General features: G+C 38.1%; 1 protein-coding gene across 1 annotated transcript in view; it reads left to right on the top strand.

The window, feature by feature from the left end:
- LOC113048397 (proton myo-inositol cotransporter-like) overlaps nucleotides 1-24,468 on the top strand; it is a 70,895-nt gene that overhangs the window by 13,820 nt on the left and 32,607 nt on the right. Inside the window, exon 3 of the mRNA XM_026210187.1 lies at nucleotides 2,060-2,268. Within this exon, the coding sequence (XP_026065972.1) occupies nucleotides 2,060-2,268 (209 nt within the window). The remainder of the gene's footprint in view (nucleotides 1-2,059; nucleotides 2,269-24,468) is intronic.

Here is a 24,468-nt window from a genome sequence, read left to right as displayed (position 1 = left end):
CTTCAACCCGGGGCTTGTGTGGGATGGATCAGAGCCACCGTCTCACCATGGTGGACAGAGAGGGGAAAGTGGTGGCGCCACTGCCCATGATGGCCGCAAAGTCAGTGCCACGAGGCAAGATGGACGCCAGCCCAGCGCCACAGCACAAAGTGGTCGCCAGCCCCACGCCACGAGGCAAGACGGCCGCCAGCCCAGCGCCACTGCCCAAGATGGCCGCTGAGACATTTTTGGATTACTTATCCATGTTGAACAAGATCCTAGAGATTCCCAGGAGTGTTCACGTCACGGCTGCTGAGCCAGCACCACAGCCCAAGATGGCCGCCAGCCCAGCGCCACAGCACAAGGTGGTCGCCAGCCCAGCACCACAGCACAAGATAGCCACTAAACCAACGCCAATTCCCAAGATGGACACCGATCCAGAGCCACGGCCCAAGATGGCCGCCCGTCCAGAGTCATGGACCAAGATGGCTGCTTGCCCAGCGCCTCTACACAGGATGAAAGCCACAGCTGACCTTCCAGAGATGAGTCAGGTTCCGGTTGACCCTCCAGAGTCGAGTCAGGTTCCAGTTAACCCTCCAGAGTCGAGTCAGGTTCCAGTTGACCCTCCAGAGTCGAGTCAGGTTCCAGTTGACCCTACAGAGTCAAGTCAGGTTCCAGTTGACCCTCCAGAGTCGAGTCAGGTTCCAGTTGACCCTCCAGAGTCGAGTCAGGTTCCAGTTGACCCTCCAGAATCGAGTCAGGTTCCTGTTGATCCCCCAGAGTCAGTGCAAGTCACCTTTGACCCTCCAGAGTCGAGTCTACTGGATCCTCTACTCGTCTCAGGTGGATTACCAGAGTCTTTTCTCGCCTCTGCAGAACTTCCAGAGCCTAGTGATGTCTCAGTCGAACTCTCTGAGCGCCCGACTGATCCTGTCGTGGCCACGGAGGCTACCCTTAACTTGTTCACGTTCTTTGTTTCAGTCAGACTTGCCCAACCAGACTGGCTCTCCCTCCGTCCCTCCCCCTGAAACTCCTCCGGTCCACCTCCCTCCCTGTTTTGTGTTTGCACTTCTGGTGTCTGTTCCCCATTTACATGTTCCTCTGGTCTCTGGTTTCCCCATTTTTTCTGTCCCTCCGTCCCTGCACCTGAGCCTCCACCTGTCCGCCTCCATCCTGGTCTCTGGTTTTGTAGTCTTGTCTTGGAGGGTCTGGGAGCCGCTCCGTAGAGGGGGGGTATTGTCACAGATTCTGGTTTGTGTTTCCTGGGTATCCACTAGATGTCCTCCTTCCCCATGGTGTCTGTCACTTCATGAACCACATTCCTCACATTCTCTGTCTAATCATTGCACTCAGCTGTCACTGGTCATTAATCATTGCACTCAGTCAATTCCCCATTAGCGTTTGTCTCTCCCTGTGTATTTATACCCGGTCTGTCTTAGTATGTGTCACGGAGTCCTTGTGTAATTCACGTCCGTCTCTAGTCTTGCTCTCACCTTGTGTCCTTGTCTGTTTATGTTGGATTGATGTTTGGTATTGACCCCTGCCTGGAATGTTTATTCTTTGGATTGCCCTTAATAAAAGACCTACTCGCATTTGGATCTCTCACCGTGTCTCCTTGTATCCCAGTCGTGACAGAATGTCAACCCTAGTGGAAAGTATCATCCTCTAGTTGGGCGGATTCTTTGAATCACATCAGTTTCTAAAGTCTGTCAAAATAAACCTTCAGAACAATATAAAACAAACATTAAACTAGCTGCAAAATACCACCTTCACTATGTGCAGCTTATTGCCCTGGGAACGAAAATGTTATAAAGATAATATATAATTTAAAAATCCTAATCTAATTCATACCATTTTACAGTCTATACCATTACACCATTAGCATCATGTTTTGTTTAAATAAGTTGTAGTCTCAAAAATTAACTAACAACTAAGCGTAGGCACTATGTACTTTTTCACCAAAAGAGGATACATAAATATGTATATATGTATTCCTATTTAAGAACAATTTTTTTTTTTTTTGTTCCCCTTCAATTTCTTGGATTTCTTCTTCCAATATTGTTTCTTTTCATCTGTTTAGATATATGCTGAGTCTATCAGTGGTCCCTGCATTCCTGCAGTTCCTAGGGTTCCTTTTCCTACCTGAAAGCCCTCGCTGGCTGATACAGAAAGGTCTTACCCAGAAGGCCAGGCGCATACTCAGCCAAATACGTGGCAACCAGAACATTGATGAGGAGTATGATACTATCAAAAGCAGCATTGAAGAGGAGGAAAAGGAGTGTGGAGGAGGTGAGAAAATAGTCTTGTACGCACTCACACATACAAATATCTCAAAGAAACACAATTACAGTCATGGTTCACTGATTTCATTAAACTATGGAAAGTGCTCAAGAACACAAGAGAACACCATAAGAGGGCCCTAACTACAGACTGAAGAGGTCTTTACATCTTACTTGCCTCTACAAAGCTGGAGTTGAACAACAGTCTTATTGTGGTACATATGAATATACCAAGTTGCACATTTTTATCCATCACAGTGCAGGAGGTAACTGGGTGGAGATGAATGGAAATAAAGGGGAACAAATGTTTTCTTAATGCCAAACAGTACATGCATGGCACACCAGCAATAAAAAACCTGAAGAGGCCACAGGTGTTCATGGATGAAACTCATTTCAGTCAACCTATTATAGTCAAGTGAAATGGCAACATTACCAGCAATTCAGTGGCACAGCAGGGCAAAACTGCATGCAACGGCATGCTACTGAATAGCATGTATAATTGAACAGCATGTTTCATCCAAGCAAATCTAATTCATCCTTAGGTAGAGGAAATTACATACCATGGAAACTAACCCACCCCCTAACCAGAATAAGGATTGTATAAGGATACAACCTCATTTACTAACCAATCACATGCCAGTCATAATCTCTCAGTCCTTTTAGCCCCCTTAGTAATTCACCTGAACATTGACACTTTTCTATAAAATGTTCATCAGAAAGGAGATCCTTTATCCAGACTAATGGTTTCTGGCCCCAGCCAAGTCATTGTGAAACAAAGCCATAAACCGAAGGCCCTAGAGGCATCATGGTGATTACACCTTTGACAAAAACATACACATTTTTGGTCCTGCAGCTGTGATAGTGACAATGTCATGCTCTCACCACTCAAATGTGTAAGGTCACTGTTCATGGGCTTTAATTTGGCAAATGTTAAGTACTGAGACAGCAGGCAGTAGTAACAGGAGCTGAAGAGAAGTGATTGCAGTGATTGTTCCTAAGGGTGTTCAGACAGACAGCAGTTTGCAGCAACCAAAAGTCATTCATTTTCTATGAGATTCATCAATTTCAAGCAACCTACTGACAGTGACCAAGGTTATTTCCAAGAAAAAACAATTGACTTTGTGGTCATATTTGCAGTTCCTCCAGATAACCTTTTGGGCATGCAAGACCATATACTTTTTATTTGAAGGAGAGGTTTAGAAATCTCAAAGAACAAAAAGTTTGCCAAAGTCACAATTAGGTTACATATTTCAAATCAGCAGTTAAATCTGACATGCAAAATGGAGTAAGATACTTGTTGGAACCATGAGCAAGTGTCCCCAGATACTTTTAACCAGGTGTTAAGAAGTAGCAACACTGAAAAAAAAAATATTATGGCCCCAATTAAATTAAGCGTAATAAAATTTTGCTAGTTTAATCCATTTAAATTTAGTTTTTGATTTTAATTTATAAATATAAATTGGTTTTATATGAATTACATTTGTTTTAAATCCAAGCCATGTGAATTAATTAAATTCAGTTTGAAAATATTAAATTGATTCTGTGCCTATGCACGCAAATGCATTTACACAGGCATCAAAAGGAGTTTCCAGTAAGTTTCATGGTGGGAACTGAAGACCTTTTCATTCCAGTCCCGGAAATTTCATCATTCAATGTGCACAATAAGTAATATTTCATGTAAAAGAGCACAATTTATTACAGTGAATAGTTTTTTTTTTTTTTGCTCTATAAAGAATATACTGTAATATGCTCTAGTTCAGAATGAGTCTTGGGTCACATACTTTGCGCATGGGCACACTCAAACAACGCAAATATTACTTGTGTTGAACTGTATTTTGCAAATATTTTTGGATGAAAATGTAGTTTTATAAAATTTAAATATGCCGTTTATTTATAAAGATAGCACCTATTTAAAAATAAATGTCTTAAGTGCTTTTCGAGATATTAATGTTAGCTCCAGGGCACATCAGCTGTTCCCGTCTAACGTTAGCTTTAGCAAAACCATTCCTTCGGGAATCTGCCTTATAATGTGGTTAAATGTGAGCTCTAAATTTTTTTGGACGGGTAATCTTTAATCTCCTTTAAACTCCTTTTGTTCTAGAGCAGTTTTTGGGCGCTGGGTAAGGTAAGTTAGATGAATTTGTGGTGAAGTAAATACTACATAAAAACAAGTAATTTCTAAATTAAATAATTTAGTTAAGGCAAGAATTAAAAGAATATCATCCTGTTTTTCGTGCTTTTTGAAGCTTTGATGTTGACACATTGACACATTGTTCACATTGACATGTGTTCATGCTTCACGTGTAAAAAAAACTGTATTTTTCACACAATTCATCTATCTGCATATTGCTGTTTTCATTGTCATAAAAACAGGCTGATGACTTCCTTGTTCTATGAAGTCCCTCCTTCAGAAATACGTAACGAGTTCCGATTGTGCCAGCGGTTCCTGTGTTGTGATTCGACAGCAGCTTAGTGCACGCTGCCCTCCTGGAAACACGATTGGGCTAGTTTTGAGAAGCAAGTGGGCAGGATTTGTTTCGAAAACCTGGCAATCCTGATCTGAACGCACGTGCTGGAGATGTACTTATAATTCAATCAGGTCACGTCAAGTATATTTCATGACAGTTATGTTTTGCATACAGTTAGTGTTGGCGGTATGGTTATGTTCTGGGCAACACTCCATGCAGCCAGGCAGAGCGGGGAGAGCAGCAAGACAAACCCCCCCAGGGGTACAGAACAGAACCATTATAAGCATACATGATAACAATTCACAATTACATGAGTTGTAAACAAAATGTGATAGAGACTGCTTCCATTGAAGAAACTGTAAAGAAAGAACACAGTTAGATCGGATTACAGGTTCAGTTGGTGGAGTTGGGGTTGGAGGAGGGAGTTAACTGCAAGCAGCGATGTGATGGAAGAGATGCTGAAGAATGGGAATTTAAATAGACCACATGTGATAGGCGTCAAGACTGGATTGGTACACGTCAGGAACAGCTGACTGTCGGCTGATGCAAGCGTGACTAATGTGGCCTGACTGAACTAACGCGATGCTCAATTCACAGGAGCGTTTTTACTGACGAGATGCGCATTAAATTTTTTTGCACAGCCCTAACATCTAGTTAACAAAGCTAAACAGCATTGCCCTTTGTGTAATAAGTTACAAAAACTGTTAAATGCACCAACTTAAATAATAAAATACACTTACCGGTTGTGGTCCGTAAACAACACCTTCTCCAGACAAATAGGGGACTGCTCTATCTTTCAAGAATAATCTTTGTGCGAATCCGGCATTAAACTGATTGAGATTGAGGAAGCTGTCCTCAGCAAAATGTGCTGTACATAGTTTTATATGTGGATTATAATTTTTAGGAGTTAAACATTCAACAGAGTTAAACATAAATTGTAACCATTGATCTCTACGTACAGCATCCCTGGGAAGACCAAACAAAGGTGACTGGACTCCGAGATGAAAATAACAGCATTTCGATGACATGGCGACAAACACTAACGCAACTCTTCCTCTTCTCCGTTGGAGCGCAATAAGACCACGCCCCCTTTTTTGTGTATTCATGTCAATAGTATGTTCCTGCACAACCGGAGGCTGCAGATTCAGGACCGCAGATCTGGGCCGCAGTTCTAGGACCCTAGTTTTTCCTGACAGCGCCACCTACCGTACTGGCCAATATAGCGATGGCTGCAGTTTCAGGAATGCAGTTCTAGTATCCTGTTGGTTTAGTTTGCAGTCACGTTACTTTGTATATAGCATCAATATATTAATCTCAGTAGCATGTTTTTAAATGTGATTTTTGATTCAAAATGCAGCAGAGTTAAATTACTAAGTGTGCTTTGAGTCACAATTTTAAATTTAAACATGAATTTACACAAAATATAAATGAAATATCAATTTTGTAAAACTGATGTATATCAATGTTAAAACAATTGTAAAAAATAAAGAACCTTAAAAGTCTTGAATTGTCTCTTGAAAAGTCTCTTGAATTATACAGTATATTGATTCACTTCCTTAAGGTGAATTAGCTCATTACCAGGTAAGTTAAAGTTGGAATCAGCGTATGGAGTCACTAAATTACTGCCAATATTTTAAAAGTCCCCACAAGAATGATTTAAGAATGTTTATTTATATACATATATACATACATACATACATGCATATATATATATATATATATATATATATATATTATAGTTCAGACCAAAAGTTTTGACACACTTTCTCATTTAAAGAGTTTTCTTTAAAATTGTAGAGTCACACTGAAGGCATCAAGGGCTATTTGACCAAGAAGGAGAGTGATGGGGTGCTGCTCCAGATGATCTGGCCTCCACAGTCACCGGACCTGAACCCAATCGAGATGGTTTAGGGTTGAGCCGGACCGCAGACAGAAGGCAAAAGGGCCAACAAGTGCTAAGCATCTCTCGGGGAACTCCTTCAAGACTGTTGGAAGACCATTTCAGGTGACGACCTCTTGAAGCTCATCAAGAGAATGCCAAGAGTGTGCAAAGCAGTAATCAAAGCAAAAGGTGGCTACTGAAGAACCTACAATATGACATATTTTCAGTTGTTTCACACTTTTTTGTTATGTATATAATTCCATATATAATACCACATGTGTTAATTCATAGTTTTGATGCCTTCAGTGTGAATCTACAATTTTCATAGTCAACACTCTTTGAATGAGAAGGTGTGTCCAAACTTTTGGTCTGTACAGTATATACATGTCATTTTTGTGACAACATCACAACAGCACCAAAGTGAACCCCTTTTTTCCATCAGTTGCTGCATGGATAGAATGGCTGTAGGCTTCAACTCTAGAGAAAGAGAGAGCGAGAGACAGATAAATAAGAAACAACTGGAATATATTCAACTGGAATATATATATATATATATATATATATATATATATATATATATATATATATATATATATATATATCCTTGCAGCATGTGGTGCATCTATTCAATTCGGGCAGGGATCTCCCTTTTTGATTGTTATATGTATCTTGGAAAAGTGAGAGTGTACTTGTTAGAATATTTTGAGATCATGAAAATATCCCTAGTGTCTTTTTTAATCATCTGTCCTAATCATTGCCTCGAATTAACGTAGTAGTAACGTCGTAGTAATTAATAAAACTAGCTCACAAATTCTTAATTTGGTGGGAATTAATTATTAATTTATAGGTAGCAGTTCTCACTATGTAAACTTTGCACCGTTTAAACGTTATAAAATAAAACTTAATTAAATATCGATACTCATCTTCTGGTTGCTGACCACGTCGTCCATCTTTAATTAGTGTTGATTCAGTACAGTAGGTGGCGCTGTCACAAAAATACTAGGGTCCTAAAGCTGCGGTCACAGAATTGTGGTCCTGTAACTGCCGCCTCCGGTTGTGCAGGAGTACCCTTCTCATACATGTGGGCGGAGGTTAGTCAAAAAACTGTTGTAGTGACGTCATTACTGCAAGAACTAAAGGAATGAAGTCCAAACTGGTCATTCGATATAGGTGAATTATGTTAAATAAAATATCACCCTTGGCATTGAACTTTGAGCTTTTTTAATTTTACAGATATTATTTATACTCTAACAACAACATTACACAGTAACTTACGTTTAAAACATGGGATCACGAAGAACAGGACCTTTAAATAAATTCTATGTTAGTACTCAATTTAATTGTAGAAATTAAAGTTGGAACTCATAAGTATGTTTTACTTGGAACAGTTTGTTATGTTTACAAGGTTTGTTTAAGTAAATATCAAAGTTATGATCCCATACACTAAAAAAGTGGTTGCAATCGATTTATTTTAGCTACATTTAAATAAACAAATTTTGCTGAAAGTTAATGAACCAAATGAGATTATTTAAATATATTATATATATATATAATAAATTGATTGCATAATTATTTTAGTAAATTCAATTAATAATTTTTTAAAGTGTATTTCCCATCATGCACTGGGGCATGAATAATTAAAAATGTTAAATTTTTCACTGTTTCCGAGTTGTATTTACAGTTTTATGGTCGCTTTTGATATTAGGTTTAGTAACATACTTCTTTGTGACACCTGGAGTTCATTTTCTACTCAGAATTACCCATTCATACTCAAACACTATTCACTGATTGTTACCGTCATTGTGTATGGTGTACTATGTATTGAGGTCTCTGAGAAATGGTGACCACTGCGTTATATAACTGGCACTCTTGTTTGGAAGAGCAAAAATCTATCTCTTGGATTATGTAATTACATTTGGTTCAATAAAAATGAATGTAACTTTATAAAACTGAACGTAACTTTTTTAGAAACTATCAAAAATATGCCATTCCAAAATCATTCGCAAAAATTTAACAGGCTCTTCAAATATAGTTCATTCTTTGTTAATGTTTTTCTAAGATTTGTTTTCGCTAATTGTGGATTCTGAATGCATTGCCACAGATTTTGCTAATGCCTCGCATTTTTTCTTTCAGTGTTTTGACACAAAACTCTCGTAGGGGTGGGCTTAACAGTGATCTACTCTGATTTGATAGTGAGCTTTTAATGGAGAGGTGCTCTCTGACCAGGAAGTACAGACATCACTGAGTGGCACGCATATTGGAAAGCTCTCGCGGTGATTAAATCTGGTCTCTACCGCAAAAATTCATTTTCATAGACAAAGTTAAAGAAATTTATTTTAAGCTCATACACAGGTTCTACCCTGTAAAGAAGTTTATACAAAGATTTAAATATGACATTGATCTTACAAGCTCTTTTTGTTTGAGTTCTGAAGAAACTATGGGACACTTATTTTGGTCATGTCACTACACTCAGAAACTTTGGGATGATCTTAGTGTGTATCAAGTGTAAGATTTTGCCAAGCTTCTCAGTACATATGAAAAACATTATATTTGGGTATTATGACTCTGACCCCGCAAAGGAAAATATCAGTTTTGATATTAATTTACATTTGTTCCTAAACAAATTTCACATTCACAAATGCAGAACTGTAAACCTGTCTTCTCTGATTTCCTAAAATAAATGGAAAACTATTTGAATGTAATTTCAGTATCTACTAATAAGAAAGCTGTAGGACTGTTAGAATTTGCTCTGCCTTTGATCGCCTTGTGTAATTTTGTTTAGATTTTTGTCCTCTTTTCTTTAATTCTATTTTATTCTTTATTGTTTTTTTGTTTTTTTTGTTTTTTTGTGGTTGATATTATGTGATGTATGTTTATACTTTTGTATGTTTTTGATCTCTGCAGTAATAAAAAAAGGAAAAGAAAAAGAAAAAAAAAGCTCTCGCAGCACTTTGTATTACTAAATATGTAAATAACATATGACCTTTGATCGTCTCAGTCTGTAAAGATGAGCTCTCAGTAGACACGGAGCCATATCATCGTCCTCCTCCGCTTGTCCTTCAGGCAGCTTGAAGTAAGCTTGTGTTACTGAAGTAACCAATAACATCGATACAAGTTTTTCATGTTACATTGTGCAACAGCTTGTTGTGGGTTATTATTGTCATTCAGTAACACAAGCTTACTTCAAGCTGCCTTGAAGGACAAGAGCTCATCTTTACAGACTGAGCCGATCGAAGGTCAAATATTATTTACATATTTAGTAATACAAATCACCAAAGCTCACTACCCAATCAGAGTAGATCACTGTTAAGCCTGCCCCCACGAGAAGATTTTGTCAAAACAACAAATGAAAAACTGTGAAGCATAAGCGAAATCTGTGGCAATGCATTCAGAATCCACAATTAGCGAAAACGAATCTTTGAAAAACATTAACAAAGAATGAAGCATATTTGAAGAGCCTGTTAAATTTGTGTGACTGAGTTCATTTTTTCATTTTCATTTTGTTTTTCTTCTTTTGGAATGGCATATTTTTTATAGTTTCTGAAAGTACGTTCATTTTTATTGAACCAAATGTAATTCCATCTTCGATCAGAAAAAAAAGTTAAGAGTTAAAAATATTGGTTTTGCTTTATTTGTCTGAATATTAATGAAAGATACAATAAGAGATTAAAAAACTATTGGATTAAAATAAATTTTAGTAAGTAGAAAATGAATGATTAAATTGATCAACTACAGTTTTTTTCAAAATTATTCAACCCCCTTGACCTGCAAGACAATTTGCTGTGGAGAACAACATTTTATGAAATCAATTTAAAAAAAGGCATCAGTAAAGTATTAGAGAAAGTTTGTTAATACATTTTTGAGTGATTCTGAGAATGGAACATTGATGAATCATGATAAAATCCGAATTGGCTCTAAACATTCATGTTCAAAATTATTCCACCCCCTTTGTTCAGAATCTTTAATTCTTTAAAATCACCAATAAACGCTGTCTGTAAGTGTTTAGAAGCTTCTGTCACCTCTCTACTACAGTCTTGGCCCATTCCACACCTGAAAAAGCTTTCAGATCACTGATAATCTTTGGTTTTCACATTGCCACTGCTTTCTTCAAATTCAACCAGATATTTGAAATAAGAATTAAGCCTGGAGACTGAACAGGTCACTCAAGTACATTCTGTGACTGATCCCTGAACCAAGCAGAAGTAGATTTGAATGTGTACTTTGGGATGACTGGCCTGCAGGAAAGTCCATTGATTATCAGCATCAGTTTTTTTTACCAAAGGCATCACAATTCTTGTCAAAATGGCCTGATACTTCAAATAATCCATGATGTTCTTCATACAGTCATGATTTCCACTTCCTTCTACAGTAAAGAAACCCCATAACAGGACTGATCCACCTCCAAGTTTGAGGATGGAGATGGTGTTCTTCTGCTTATACGCTTTGCCTGTTTTGCAGCAGACATACCACTGATCCATGGGTCAAAAAAGTTCCAGTTTGGTCACATCACTCCTTAAAACATTCCTCCAGAGCTCCACAAGTCTACAGAAATTAATTTTATCAAGTTCAAGTTGTTCTTTTGTTTTTCTTGATCAAGAGTGGTATGCTGCAAGATGTCTCAACATAAAGGCGATACTTGTCTAGTGATCTTCTTACACAATGCTGAATTGAAATGGCTTTCCTCCTTTCATCGGGTCATCTTGCAAGTCTTTTGCTCAAGCTAATTCTGTTTTTAATAGAGTTTCTAAAGGCTTAATTGTGTTTTGAGACTGTTTTATTCCCCACCATGCAAATAAGTGATATAAAAACAGCAATGCTGAATAGGGGTTGAATAATTATGACATAGCAGTATTATTAAAAAATCTTATGACTCAAAAGTATTACATTATATATTGACAATATCACTTTTAATATTCCAGTGAACTGTTATAGATGCAATTTTTATTTTATCCTGGATCTTCAGAAAAGCTTGTATTTGTAAAGTACTGCAGTCTCTGGGGGGTTGAGTAATTTTGATTGCAACTGTTTATCCAAAAAACTAGATAAAATCTAGTTGCACATAATTAGTTTTAGTAAATTCTACTCATAATAGATTAGCTAAAATTATGAATATCATTAATTTGAAATTAATTGAAAGAGATGAATAAACTCAACTTATAAAATATAAGTACACTCAACTTAACAATATATATCTGGATTTAGATAAAATTAATTTTTTGTGCAACCCCTTGACATAATAAAATTAAGTAAAGTCAACATAGCATTTTTTTTTTCAGTAAATGCAAGATATGGAAATTAACCACTATTGATATTATTGCTCAAAGGAGTTTTCAGAAAGGCATGACATTGTTTGTACTTCAGTTTAATTCATTTGGACAGTTCATTCATAATCTTAATCATTTGCAACATAACTTATAACTCAACATAACCCAACAAAATGACTCCACTTTTTGACAACCCTAGCTTGCCCTGCTCCACTGTCAATCCCACAGTCCTCTGCATAAACATGCTGCTCAACTTCCATAGAAAATAAATTTAACAAACACTTGCCCAGTTCCACTTACTTCTTGCCTGTGGACAATAAGAGCAGAAACAGTGATAATAGTTCACATGCAATACATAATATCAGTGGTAATTTTTAAGATTTTAAAGAAAATATAATTATATTTGCTTTGCAATCATGATACTGCACATGTCCTAATGTGCACATTGCATGTTTTTCTGTTTCAGTTTGTCTTGTTTGTTTTGATTGTTCCTGATGAGAAGTATCTCAGCACTAATAGAAAAGGAAATGATAGATATGGAGAGGATCAAGGGAAATGTAATGAGAAATCGTCTGTGAAAATGAGGTGACATCTGTGATCACACTGACGGATACAACTAAACTGAAACATCACACAAAAAGACAGACAGAAAGCAATATAAGTGAATCAGTGAGAGGAATGAGAAATATCAGACCCTTTTAATGGTTTATTTAGCCTTTTTTAATAAAACCATATTGAGCTATAAGGAAGTTGTGATTGATATTAAAAAAATTTTGCACAGCAAGGCCATGATAAATTTCCAACCCAGGCTCATTTGAAAAACTACCTGTTTTATCAAAAACAGATGGCATCTGGCAGCATTTAATTTGCATAATCCGGCAATTTAGAAATGTAATGTCTGGTAAGTGTCGATTCAAGGTTTATGAGCTTTATTTTGGGCGAATTCTTCATATCTAAAGGTCTATCAGAAGAGTTTTGTCTTGGGTGTCAAGCTCTCACCTGGCTGCAAATGATGATCTTCAACTTGCATGTTTTAAGAGCAGATAAAGCAGGGAAAGATCGGGTTGCTGCTGTTGGATACTTGGGCAGCCAACCCTTTTCACTGTTTATGCTTCTACTGGGCAGTTTGCATCTTTTTTTTGCAATGGTTATCTAGCTGGATCTGTCTGCTGCCAGTTTTTGGTTCTGCCACTAGATTCCTATGATGTAATGGAGGCTCCACTGGTGGAAGTGCTCAAGCAGCTGAATGTGCTTTTGATACAGGACCCATGACTCAAATCCATTCAGCAGGTAAGGACAACAGCCTTGTAGACTTGGACTTGCTTCTAGACACATGTCTGGAGTCGACCATAAGAGCTGCAGGCTTTGGCAAGTTGGTGGTCCATGTTCTTGTATTGTTGCACCATTTGAAATGATACTGCCTAAGTAGATGAACTGTTGAGTTCAAAGGATGGCCTTTGATGTTGACCTTTTGTTGGGCTATAGGGACCATGTAGAGGTTTCTGGACTTTTACATGACTTTTCAGGCTGATGGTCAGCCTGGTGAACTTCTTCAGCAGTTGAAACTACAAGCCTTACCCCTCTTTCACACCGCAAACGTGAGCCGCGCAACTACATCGTAACTGCAACAGCAGACTCTCGCGAGTATTCACATTGGAAGCATATAAGTACAGCTTCACAGCAGCGGCTGCAAAGCGTGTTCGGCAGACAGTATAACCATTTCAAACAATGGGTATAATTCTTTCAACATTTGTTTTTATAACAATACACCATACTTTCACCCAAAACGTTTAATAAAAAAGTTTAGATGGGTAAATACATATTTGTTATACTTAATTTTCTTTTCTGGCACAATTGTTAAAACACTAGACATTGGCATTGTTGTTAAAACTCTTGACATGCTTATTCCGTGTGTGGTGGATATTGGTGAATATGGGTCAGGTTAGTTTATCTTTTTATTTAATAGAATTGATTTGGCAGTAAAGAACACACAATAACAACATTAATTTGGATTAAATAAACTTTATTTAAACTTTCGCTTGGAGTTAAGTGCACATACTCTTTAACGTTTTGTTTGCTGAGTTTATTCTTACCAATCTTTTTTGTTTGCGTGTTTGTCGCGGCTGAGACCCGTGAGCTGTGGCTGGTGTGCCGTCAAAAGGGGTCCGGGTTGAAACTTCGGACGTATATGTATGGTTCCAGCCAATGATTGGGCGCAACCATTCCGGTTTCTACCCTGGGGGGCCTTCAAGGACTATTGTATTGATTTGTGCCTTTATTTATGTTCAGGAAAAGACATTTATAAAGTGAAATAATTTGATTGCATTATTTGAAGTGCTCGTGTGTATATTTGATGTTTTCGTATTTGTTTATGTATAATGGCCATTATGTGTCTGTGTATCCCCCTTTTTGTGTTAATTGGTGCTGGCCACCAATGTATAAGTTTGCTAATTGTGTTTGTATCAAGGAGTGGTGTTCTGTGATAGAACAGATCCTGTAGTCCCTAGACCTCTGTTAATAATTGAGAGGCATTTGCAGTGACTTAGGTTTATGGTATTTCCTTTTTGGTTTTCTCTTTTTTTTCCTCTTTATGATTATTCTGGTTTACCTCAGTCGGGTTAACATCTGTTAACTTTTGTAACCCCCATTCAGTGGAAAATAAACTCCTAAGCATTTTGTTGTAGCCTGCTGCCTCCGAGTTCTTCTTACTTTACTGGTCACGTCTATTACACTGTGCATTTTGAGCACGTTTTGTGTTAAATCACATTTATTTTGTCCACCAAAAGTGTGCTTGCACTTTAATTGAGCTTGAGCAGCACAGCAAATATAGACCGGACGCTGAAACCCCCCGCTGCACTGCTGTTCATGCGACGTTCCTGCTTGACGCTCATGCGCTGCTCCTGGTCCCGGTGTGAATGCACTCATTGATTAACATAGGTGGCGAAAAAAATATGCGCTGCTCGCGCGCCGCTCACGCTTGCAGTGTGTAAGAGGGGTGAATCAAGGATCTTGGTTGCAATGGAGAGGAGAGTGATGCCTCTGTATATAGAACTGTTAGGATTTCTCCCTTTTGTTCTTGCACAGGGAGAATATCACTGCATCACAGAAGTCTTGCAGAATGACTGCCTTCTCCCAACAGAGTACGAACAGTGATGATATTAGTTCAGCATTAATGTCTCTACCTGCCACGAACACATCAACTTGTAGTCCATCGTTTGCAGGGTACTTTAACTTGGTAATGGATTTCTTGATGTCTTCCTCTGTTGACTAACTGGGGCCCAGGTCAGGAAGCAGACAGACTGGCTAAACCGAACGTCTGCTAGCTGCCTCACGTCACAGAGGTCACCCCTTTGTAGTCACCTCCTTTTTTGGCATGGAGACAGAAATGACATACCCAAAATAAAAAGGTTTCTGCTCATGATTCTTTCTGACTAGATACATATTCAACATATGTTCACAAAGCTGACACTTTAAAGTTTACTGTTCAGGAATCAGAATCACTCAGACTGTTATGATAATAGAGATATATAAGCTCAAACATAAAAACAAAAATAAAAATATTAAAAACATATTTTTAAATGTATTTAAAAAATGTGTTGATGTAAGATATGAGTTTAGAAATAGAGTGTAGCTAAAGCCACAAGTCTTTCAAAACTTCATTAGAAATTTCATAATCTAATCTGTAAAACTGTGAATTTTATGAAATATTTTCTAAGGCCATGTCATGTGTGTTTTTTAGAGAAGGCTAATCAGATTGATTTATGGCCCTTGTCATCTCTGTGAGATCTCACATGTAAACTCTCCAGTGTATTTTGTGTGTGTTTGGCTGTGAAAACTGCCCGATTAATCCCTATCTGTTATTCCATTGTTCTCACCAAACGAGTCTTTCACACCTCCGCCAGGTACGACACATTATCCGCATTATTCTTTTATCATTATTCTTTTGTTTTTATTCCACCTTTATTAGCATTGATTGTGGTTTTTCAGGCTTTACAAAGCAACAAAGCAGCGATCTCACTTCAGTCTCTCTTTGCATTTAGCCCTTATTTATCAAAAGTCTTACTATAAAAATACAACAAAACATTTTTCTACGACCTTACGTGAATTATTGAGACAAAAATGCATTATGAAGAAGAAAAGCACCTGCTATTAGTAGCATCGGAGCTAAGGTTAGCATCAAGCTACATCAGACAATTTATGAAATTATTAGTACACTTTTATACAAAACTCACTTTAAACCCCGATCGAGTCTTTATAATAACTTCCTTTAGCGATCAGGGGTGGAATTTGGTCGTTTACAATTGTAAAAATATGCTATTTGTAGCCTTTTTCATCGCTGCACAAGTTAGCATTTCCCATGTACATTTTTTTGTATATTTTATAAAATGCCCCAGATCTCAAGAAAATCTCATACCAAGCTTTTCTATCGTAATCGCGGGTTTATTATTCGGATATTTCGTGTATACAGAGGTGTTTCAGTGTTGTTGTGAGCAGATATGAACCAGGAACTGTTCACGAACCATGTGACACGATCTGACGCTGTCTGGTTTTGGGACTGTCAGATTGACAAGCCCAACGTCCAATCAGAGTCTGTCTGGGTCACAGCTCGAGTACACGGAAGCAAACACACAGAGACGGCTCTGGAAGAGGCTATTTATCATCAGATCGCGTAAATCAGTGGAAAATGAATAGAAATGACGATTCTGTCTGAAGAAATATGAAGTAAACATCAGTAAATATATCCATATATCTCCGCAGATATGCATCTTTGGTCTATAAATCCTTATTGACGCTGTTCAGTGAGTCTATGTGAACACAAATAAACCGCTCTTGACGTGACTGAATATGAGTGAGTTGTGAATTTCTATTCAAAATGGGGCATAATACGGATTTATTATTTTGCACTCCTGACATAAATCACTAAATATCTGTCACTGTAACAGTGTTGTATCAAAATATTGGTCAAATATCGAAGCTAGAGTCTTTAAACTTTCAGTTGATGCACAGTTTGTCCAGATCAAGTAAGAGAGTGATGTTTAATGTGCTGTGAAAGTGAAACAATAATAAACTGGGGCCGTCGGCGATGTTTGCCCGTAAAGGGGTTAATTCTCAGCACATAAATTCTCACACCTGGACACATTGGGGGAGAGCTTCGGACAGTCACCTCAATTTGAAAAATGTTTGTTACAGAGGCACTTGCTCGATACCTTTTATAAAACCAGAGCAACTACCGATTGAATTGGATCGTGATAAAACTTTTTGCCATCTCTGCCCAGAGACCTACCTAAACTTCAATGCATTTTTGCTTTGTATAACTATCTCACTTGTTCACTAAATGAAGGAATTTGCCTGGCTTCTACAAAATCAAATGTGAAACAAAGATTGTTGATCGTCTTACTTCTTGTCTGGAAATGTGCAACCAAACCCTGGCCCTGAGCTGCAGTGCCCCCAGATATTTATCTGATCTCAAATATGTTCATCTTAATGTGATCAGTTTACTACAAAAGATGGACATGGTTAGAATTTGGGTTAAATCAACAGGTATGGATGTTGTTATAATTTCTGAAACTTGGTTAAGCAAATCTATTAATAATGAAGACATTAACATATTTGGGTACAATGTTTACCGTACTGATAGACCAAAAAAAGGGTGGTGGTGTAGCTATTTCCTTAAAATCAAGATTTAATACCTTTATTGTTTTGTCCCAATCAATTTGCAAACAAACTGAATTTTTGGCCTTGAATGTAGAAATAGCAAAGTCCCTTTCTATTGCTGTTGTTGGGTGTTACAGGCCTCCTTCAGCTTCAAAAGCGGCACTATATTCAATAAAGGATCTTTTGGCTAAATCGAGTTACACCGAACAACTTATGGCAGGTGATTTGAACTGGGACTGGCTAAATTCAAGTTCTGATGAATTTAAAAGGTTATGTGACTCTATTAATCTTATCCAGTTAGTCCATCTACTCACCAGACCTAATCTTAAGAATCCAGAAAAGTCTACTGTGATTGATTTGATTTTAACAAATGTGCCTCATAAGTTCTCTTCTCTGGGTGTCTTCTGTAATGATTTAAGTGATCACTGTGAAGTTGCTGCCTGTTGAAATTCTAAAATTCCAAAATGTAAACAATGCGTTGTTTGTAAGAGAAATCTTAAACATTTTAATGAACAAGCTTTTCATCATGATTTGTCAATGATGAAATGGGAAAACATACGGTTACTACCAGATGTAGTAGTTTTGACATTTTTTAAGAAAAGTTTTATACAAATTGTAAACAAACATGCACCTTTAAGGAAATGCAGAGTGAAGGGGCGAGAAAATCCCTGGTTTTCACAAGAACTGGGAGATACAATACATGAGTGTAACAGAGGGTGAAGGCAAGAAAAACAGATTCTTCCATTGATTTGTCTGTTTTCAAACGGCTTAGAAATAAATGCACTTCTCTTATCAAAAAGGCCAAATCTGAATACTTTTTGTCTGTTACCAAAGAAAACCTCAATGATCCACATCAATTCTGGAAAGTAATTAAGTCTTTTTCTGTGAATAAAATATCTCAGGTTCTTCCTACATTTGATTTTAAAAAATTCAGTCCCAGTTTATGATAGAAGTGAAGTCTTGAATTGTTTTAATGAACTCTTTATATCATCTGGTTCCTTGTTTGATACTGCAGGAACTTCCTTGATGAATCCTTGCACAGAATCCCGAATGTTTTCTGGAGACCCTTTTAAATTGGCACCTTTTACTGTCCTTGGAGTGCAAAAGGCTCTAAAAACATTGGATCACAGAAAACCCCCTGGACCAGACATGATGGAGCCTTACTTTTTGAAGTTGGCAGCAAATTTTATAGCAGAGCCACTTTCAATTCTTTTTAATCTTTCAATCAAAACCAAAGAAATTCCATCAGTTTGGAAATCAGCTTTTGTTTTACCTTTATTAAAAGAGGTGATCCAGCAGTTATGTCTAATTATAGGCCAATATCAAATTTATGTGTTTTATCAAAAATTCTGGAATCTCTTGTTTGTGATCAGCAGAAAGCGTTCCTGTATTCAAATGAAATCCTCTGTAAATTTCAATCAGGCTTCAGAAAAAAAACACAGTACTATCACTGCTACTGTGAAGGCGATAAATGATGTTATTGTGGCACTTGATAAGAAACAGCTTTTGACACTGTCGACCATGCTGTTTTAAAGAACAGATTAATTTGCTCAGGATTGTCAGAACATGCAGTTGCATGGTTCTCAAATTATTTGAGTAACAGGACTCAATGCATTAAATCTGAGGGACTCTGTTCTGACTTTATTGTTATCCATAAGGGGGTGCCACAGGGCTCAGTTTTGGGGCCCCTCTAATTTATCTTGTATATCAATGTTTTGGGTCAAAATGTTTCTGATGCTAATATGCATTTTTATGCTGATGATACAGTCATTTACTGCTATGGATCATCCCTTGCTCAGGCATTTGAAACCCTGCAGAAAGCTTTTGTTGCTGTCCAGCATTCACTTCTTCAGTTAAAATTAGTCCTTAATGCTGACAAAACTAAGCTAATGTTGTTTACAAATTTTACAATGGTGCCTCAGACTGTTCCAGTACTGTCTACTCTTGAAGGGAATATCATAGAGGTGGTTCATGAATATAAATATCTTGGTGTCTTGATTGATAACTCCTTCACTTTTAAACCACACATAGAACAACTTGTGATGAAATTAAAACTTAAACTGGGGTTTTTCCGTAATAAATTGTGTTTTTCTTTTGAAGTAAAAAAAGCGCCTTGTCACTGCAACTTTTTTATCTGTGCTAGATTATGGTGATCTTTTTTATATGAATTTATATGAGCATTTATATGAATGCTTCTTCTTCATGTCTTCAAATGGTGGACACGGTTTTAGTTTCTTTGAGGTTCATTACTATCTGTAGAGCCATGGCGCACCGCATTGCTCTCTGTTCCTTTTGCCTGCACTAAGTTGGGGCAGAAAGCCTTTGTCCACTCGGCTCCTTTTGCTTGGAATATGCTGCAGAAGGACTGGAAACTGACTGAGCTCTTGTCCTTAAACACCTTTAAAACTAAGCTAATAGCAATGGAGACTGCATCAATAATGTGTAATTGTTTTTCATAACCTGTGTTATTTTAATGTTTCTTTGTATGTTTATAATTGTGTAAATATTGTTGCCTCTTGGCCAGGACTCCCTTGAAAAATAGGATTTTAATCTCAATGGGACTCTCCTGGTAAATATCACACTATTGAGACTGTGTCTGTTCCTCGAACTAGAAAATACAAAAACGTCCAAACCAAGTTAAGATTAACAATTTAATTGAGGTTCAACAAATAAAAAACAGTTGCAATACGGATAAACACATTATAAAGCTTGGCTTATTGAATATCAGGAATGTCCCTTTCTACGAAAACACTTTATGTAAATAATATGATCACTGATCATAATCTAGATGTGCTCTGTTTGACAGAAACCTGGCTAAAACCTGATGATTACATTATTTTAAATGAGTCCACCCCCCAAGATTACTGTTATAACCATGAGCCACATCTAAAAGGCAAAGGGGGAGGAGGTGTTGCTTCAATTTATAACAACGTTATCAGGATTTCTCAGAGGGCAGGCTACAAGTATAACTCGTAGTTGAAGTAATGGTGCTCCATCTAACATTATCCAGAAAAAAAATGTTAATAATAAATCCTGTTATGTTTGTACTAGCTACTGTATACAGGCCACCAGGGCACCATACAGACTTCATTAAATAGTTTGGTGATTTTACATCAGAGTTAGTTCTGGCTGCAGATAAAGTTTTAATAGTTGGTGATTTTATTATCCATGTTGATAATGAAAAAGATGCTGTAACGGAAACAGGTCAATTTATCTCAAAGAGAATCATTTAAGATTTTAAAGGGAATTTGAACAGAATCACTGTTTCATGGCTGGTCACTGAGACGCCCTGCGATTCACTGAACGAGCCGTTTAACATCAAATCTGCGCTGGATATTATTATCCAAGCTATAGTGAAAACACTATCAATTAGCACAGTAACAAGATCGGCAGTTTAAGACATTAACTTGTAAGCACAAAACACAAGATACTTCTCTTTTCAATATGAATAAGGCTTCATTAGATAAATCTAAGACATATAAACTAATCTAAAACATAAATGCACTCACTCACACATTCACACAAGTTGCAGGAAGATCGAAAGTTAGGGAAAGATGAGTTTAAGAGAATGGAAATATGGAATCCCAAGTTTACAGCAATACGTTAAATTGCATGGACATGAACGGCCATCAATCACTTAATTAACCCTTGCATTGAGTTCCTCAGTGAGGTTAAAATTATATTAGATACACCAGCACAAATGTCTGAAGGTACATTGCCTGAAGGTGTCCCTTTGTTGTCGCTGATTGTCTGGAAGTTCAGTAGTCGCTGAAGTGACGTCTTGGGGAGCCCATGATTGGACATTGGCTGAAGATGGAGTTGTGTGACTGGTTGAAGTTGAACTGGACGTTACAAACTTAAATCACAACACGAAACTCTCAAACGGAATAGAAAAGTAGTAAAGTTTGACGAGACTAGGTTGTGTTCCTTCTCATTGTGGCTAAGTAGCAGCAGGCGTGCAGGCTGAAGCACGCTGCAACCGCACTCAAAGAACAGTGATGGCATACAGCATGGCTAAAAGCTAAAGCTAAGAAGCAAAGCGAAAAGCTAAAACTAAGAGCAGGCATGACTAGTAGCAGAAGCAAAGCTAACAACTAAAAGCCTAGATTTTATGGTGTCCTAAGTATTTAAACTGGCCTGTTGGCCACACCTCAAATGTTGTCTTGACCAATCAGATATTGTCTTGGCTCGTGGGTATCATAAATCATATGTTTATCTTACCATGCAAGTGGTCCGAATTTTCCTGCTCTGGCAGGGTCTAATTTTGGACATGATTCCTATAACAAGAATATGATACATGGGACAAATAAATTATTGTCTGGTCTAATTCAAGCAAGCAGATTCAATCACACACATACCAAACATAATTATGAATCCTTAAGCTATACCATAGTTTAAAAAAAAAACATACACAATAAGTGATTATAACATGATAGTCAAATGTGTGGGTTACACATAAATGAATATGGAGTGAATCGATGGACTGATTCATTTATAAGTCATTTTGGAGTTCATTTTGGTCCATATATATATACAAAAGACAGTTTCTTTGTCATTCTCTGACATAGGGATGTTCTGCGGAGACCAGAGGTTACAAGTCCCCTCCCCCCTTAGGAATTTCAGTCTGGTTCTGCTAGGTGGGGGGAAGTCAATGGAAGTGTTTAACTCGATCTCATGGGTTTACATGTGATGTCCAGCGTTGCATTTCCATTACGAACAACACATTTGACACCAAATTTCCCTTCTTCGAATTGAAATTGTAAATAATTGTTCTAGTGGTGTTAATGTTGAAAGCTGTTGTGTTAACAAGTTGGTTGCTCATCTTGCTTGGGACTTGTGGCACAGAATGTTCCGTGTCTTCTAATGGTAGGTGGTCATGTTCTTGTGCATACTCAGCACTGTGCGTGTCTGAGTGGTGCTGAGGTGGGTTTTGTTGTCGCTTACCCACACGAGTTGATCTTGGATGAGTCAGGTGATTACCTTTGGATATCTTGTTAGGTTTCCAGATGTTATCCTTTTGGTTTCTCAAGAAGCGTGGCTGGTCCCATGGATTTTTCCAGCAGTTGGGCTGAAAACGGTCGTGGATATGGGTGTCACGCTCTCTGTGCTTTTGATGGAAGACTCTAGTGTTATGATGCCACTGGGTGTCGTCCAGTGCAAGGCTTGAGTCTTTGTTGACAGAGTTCAAGAGTGTGGAGGTTCTGTTGCCTTTCTTTGAGGCCATCTTCTGCTTGTTATAGGCCTTCTGTGTTAGGTCATGCAACTGTTGGATGGTCCTGGAGTTCGGACAGGCCATGACACCTAGATGGTGACTGACTCCAGGGTACAGATTCTTTAGGAAAGGGTTTTAAAGTTCACATCCTCTTCAAGGTCAGGGTTGTTGTGTGCACCAAAGTAGGCTCTTTAATCAGGACCTCACAAAGTCGCTGGTAGTTTGACTTGGTTTGACTGGGCTGTCGATCTAGAAAGTTTCGTACCTCGGGACTGGACGTGGCTCTATGGAGGTCTTTGATTGTCATCCCGTGTGCAGCTCCAAGGCCTTGGACGGGAGGTTTTCTTTCGTTGGCAGGAAAGGGTTGTGTGGCGAAGGCAGGTGAGGTTTTGGGTTGTGGCCCTTTGCTCTTTTCGTCATATGCCAGTTCTTGGATGTGGGACTCTGCTCTGCTCAGCAGTGATGAGGCAAAGAGAGGTTTCTCTTTCCTTGGCTCTTGTTTGTGCTTGTAAGCATTTTGGAGTTCTTTTTTTGACCATGTAGAGCTCATCATTGGTATCGTCTAGTTGTTGGGTCAGATTGTCCGTTTCAGTTCTGTACCTTTCAAGGTGTTCTTTCAAAGCAGTCATTTCAGAATTCTTGTTTCTGATGTCTATCTTGGTTTTTCTCTAGTAGCTGTTCGGCATACTGGAGTCTGTTTACCAGGTCTTTCTGAGCAGCCGTTGTATGTTGCTGGTCGAGCTGAGATGCTGCCAGGGCTGCTTGGAGCTTTATAACTTGTTCCGTTGTTTCCTGCTCCCTCTCGCTAGTTACTTTGAGTTGATCTTGAACTTTCACTTCCAGTTTGTCTATGCGACGTTGAGCATGCGTCAGCTCCTCTTGAAGGTAGGTGATGTGCTTGTCGCTCAGTTTCAGCTGGGTTGTGAAGGCATAATTAAGGGGAGCTGGTGATCTTGACTAGCTCCTCGTGGTTGTTGTTCTGGCTTGAATCTTGTGTCAGGAATCTTCTCAGGATTAGGATTATTATTAAAAATAATAACAGTTCAAATGTCTTTGGAGTGAGGCTGTCTGTCATGCCTCTCAGCCAAATGTTCACATCTTCCCCATGGGCAATGGGCTCTGCAGTCTGCGGCATGTTGGCACGCTGGGGAGAAGAGAGACTGACACAGATCTGTGTAGAGTAAAAGCCTATGTGTTGTGGGACAACTAAGTGTTGTATCAGTGATTGTGAACCACTAGTGACATGTGGTGATGACTGTGTTGGTCTCAGGGTGTCTAAGTAGACTAGAGATGCAAAGACTTTGTCACTCTAATGAGGAAGAGGAAAAGAGAGAAAGAGGTGAAAAACAAATTCAATGACAAGCAAAATTTCTGTTTTTCAAATGAGGAAAAATTTTTTTTTCCAATTAAATGTTATCAAAAAGGTAAACAATATTATTATATTTCTTGTTTTGGACAAAAGAATACAATAATAATGCTGATATCTCTTTCCTTAGTCTGACATGATTGACACCGTACACCTTACAGTTGGACCGCTCACCAGGGAGGCTGCGAAGGCGACAGTTGTTCAACACGTATCTCTATTAAATTGATCTCAACGTTGGGTGAGATGCTAAAACTTGGATTGCGTTTCCAAATGTAGGGAGGTTAGGAAGAACAAAGGAGAGGATGATTACAATCAAAATTCATAAGGATGATTCGTCGTCTTTGGCACGATTGTGTATTTAAT

The sequence above is a fragment of the Carassius auratus genome, chromosome 29 (genome assembly GCF_003368295.1).
Source record: "Carassius auratus strain Wakin chromosome 29, ASM336829v1, whole genome shotgun sequence".
NCBI lineage: Eukaryota > Metazoa > Chordata > Actinopteri > Cypriniformes > Cyprinidae > Carassius > Carassius auratus.
Note: the sequence above shows the minus strand (reverse complement) of the source record. Positions and strands in the feature narration are given on the sequence as shown.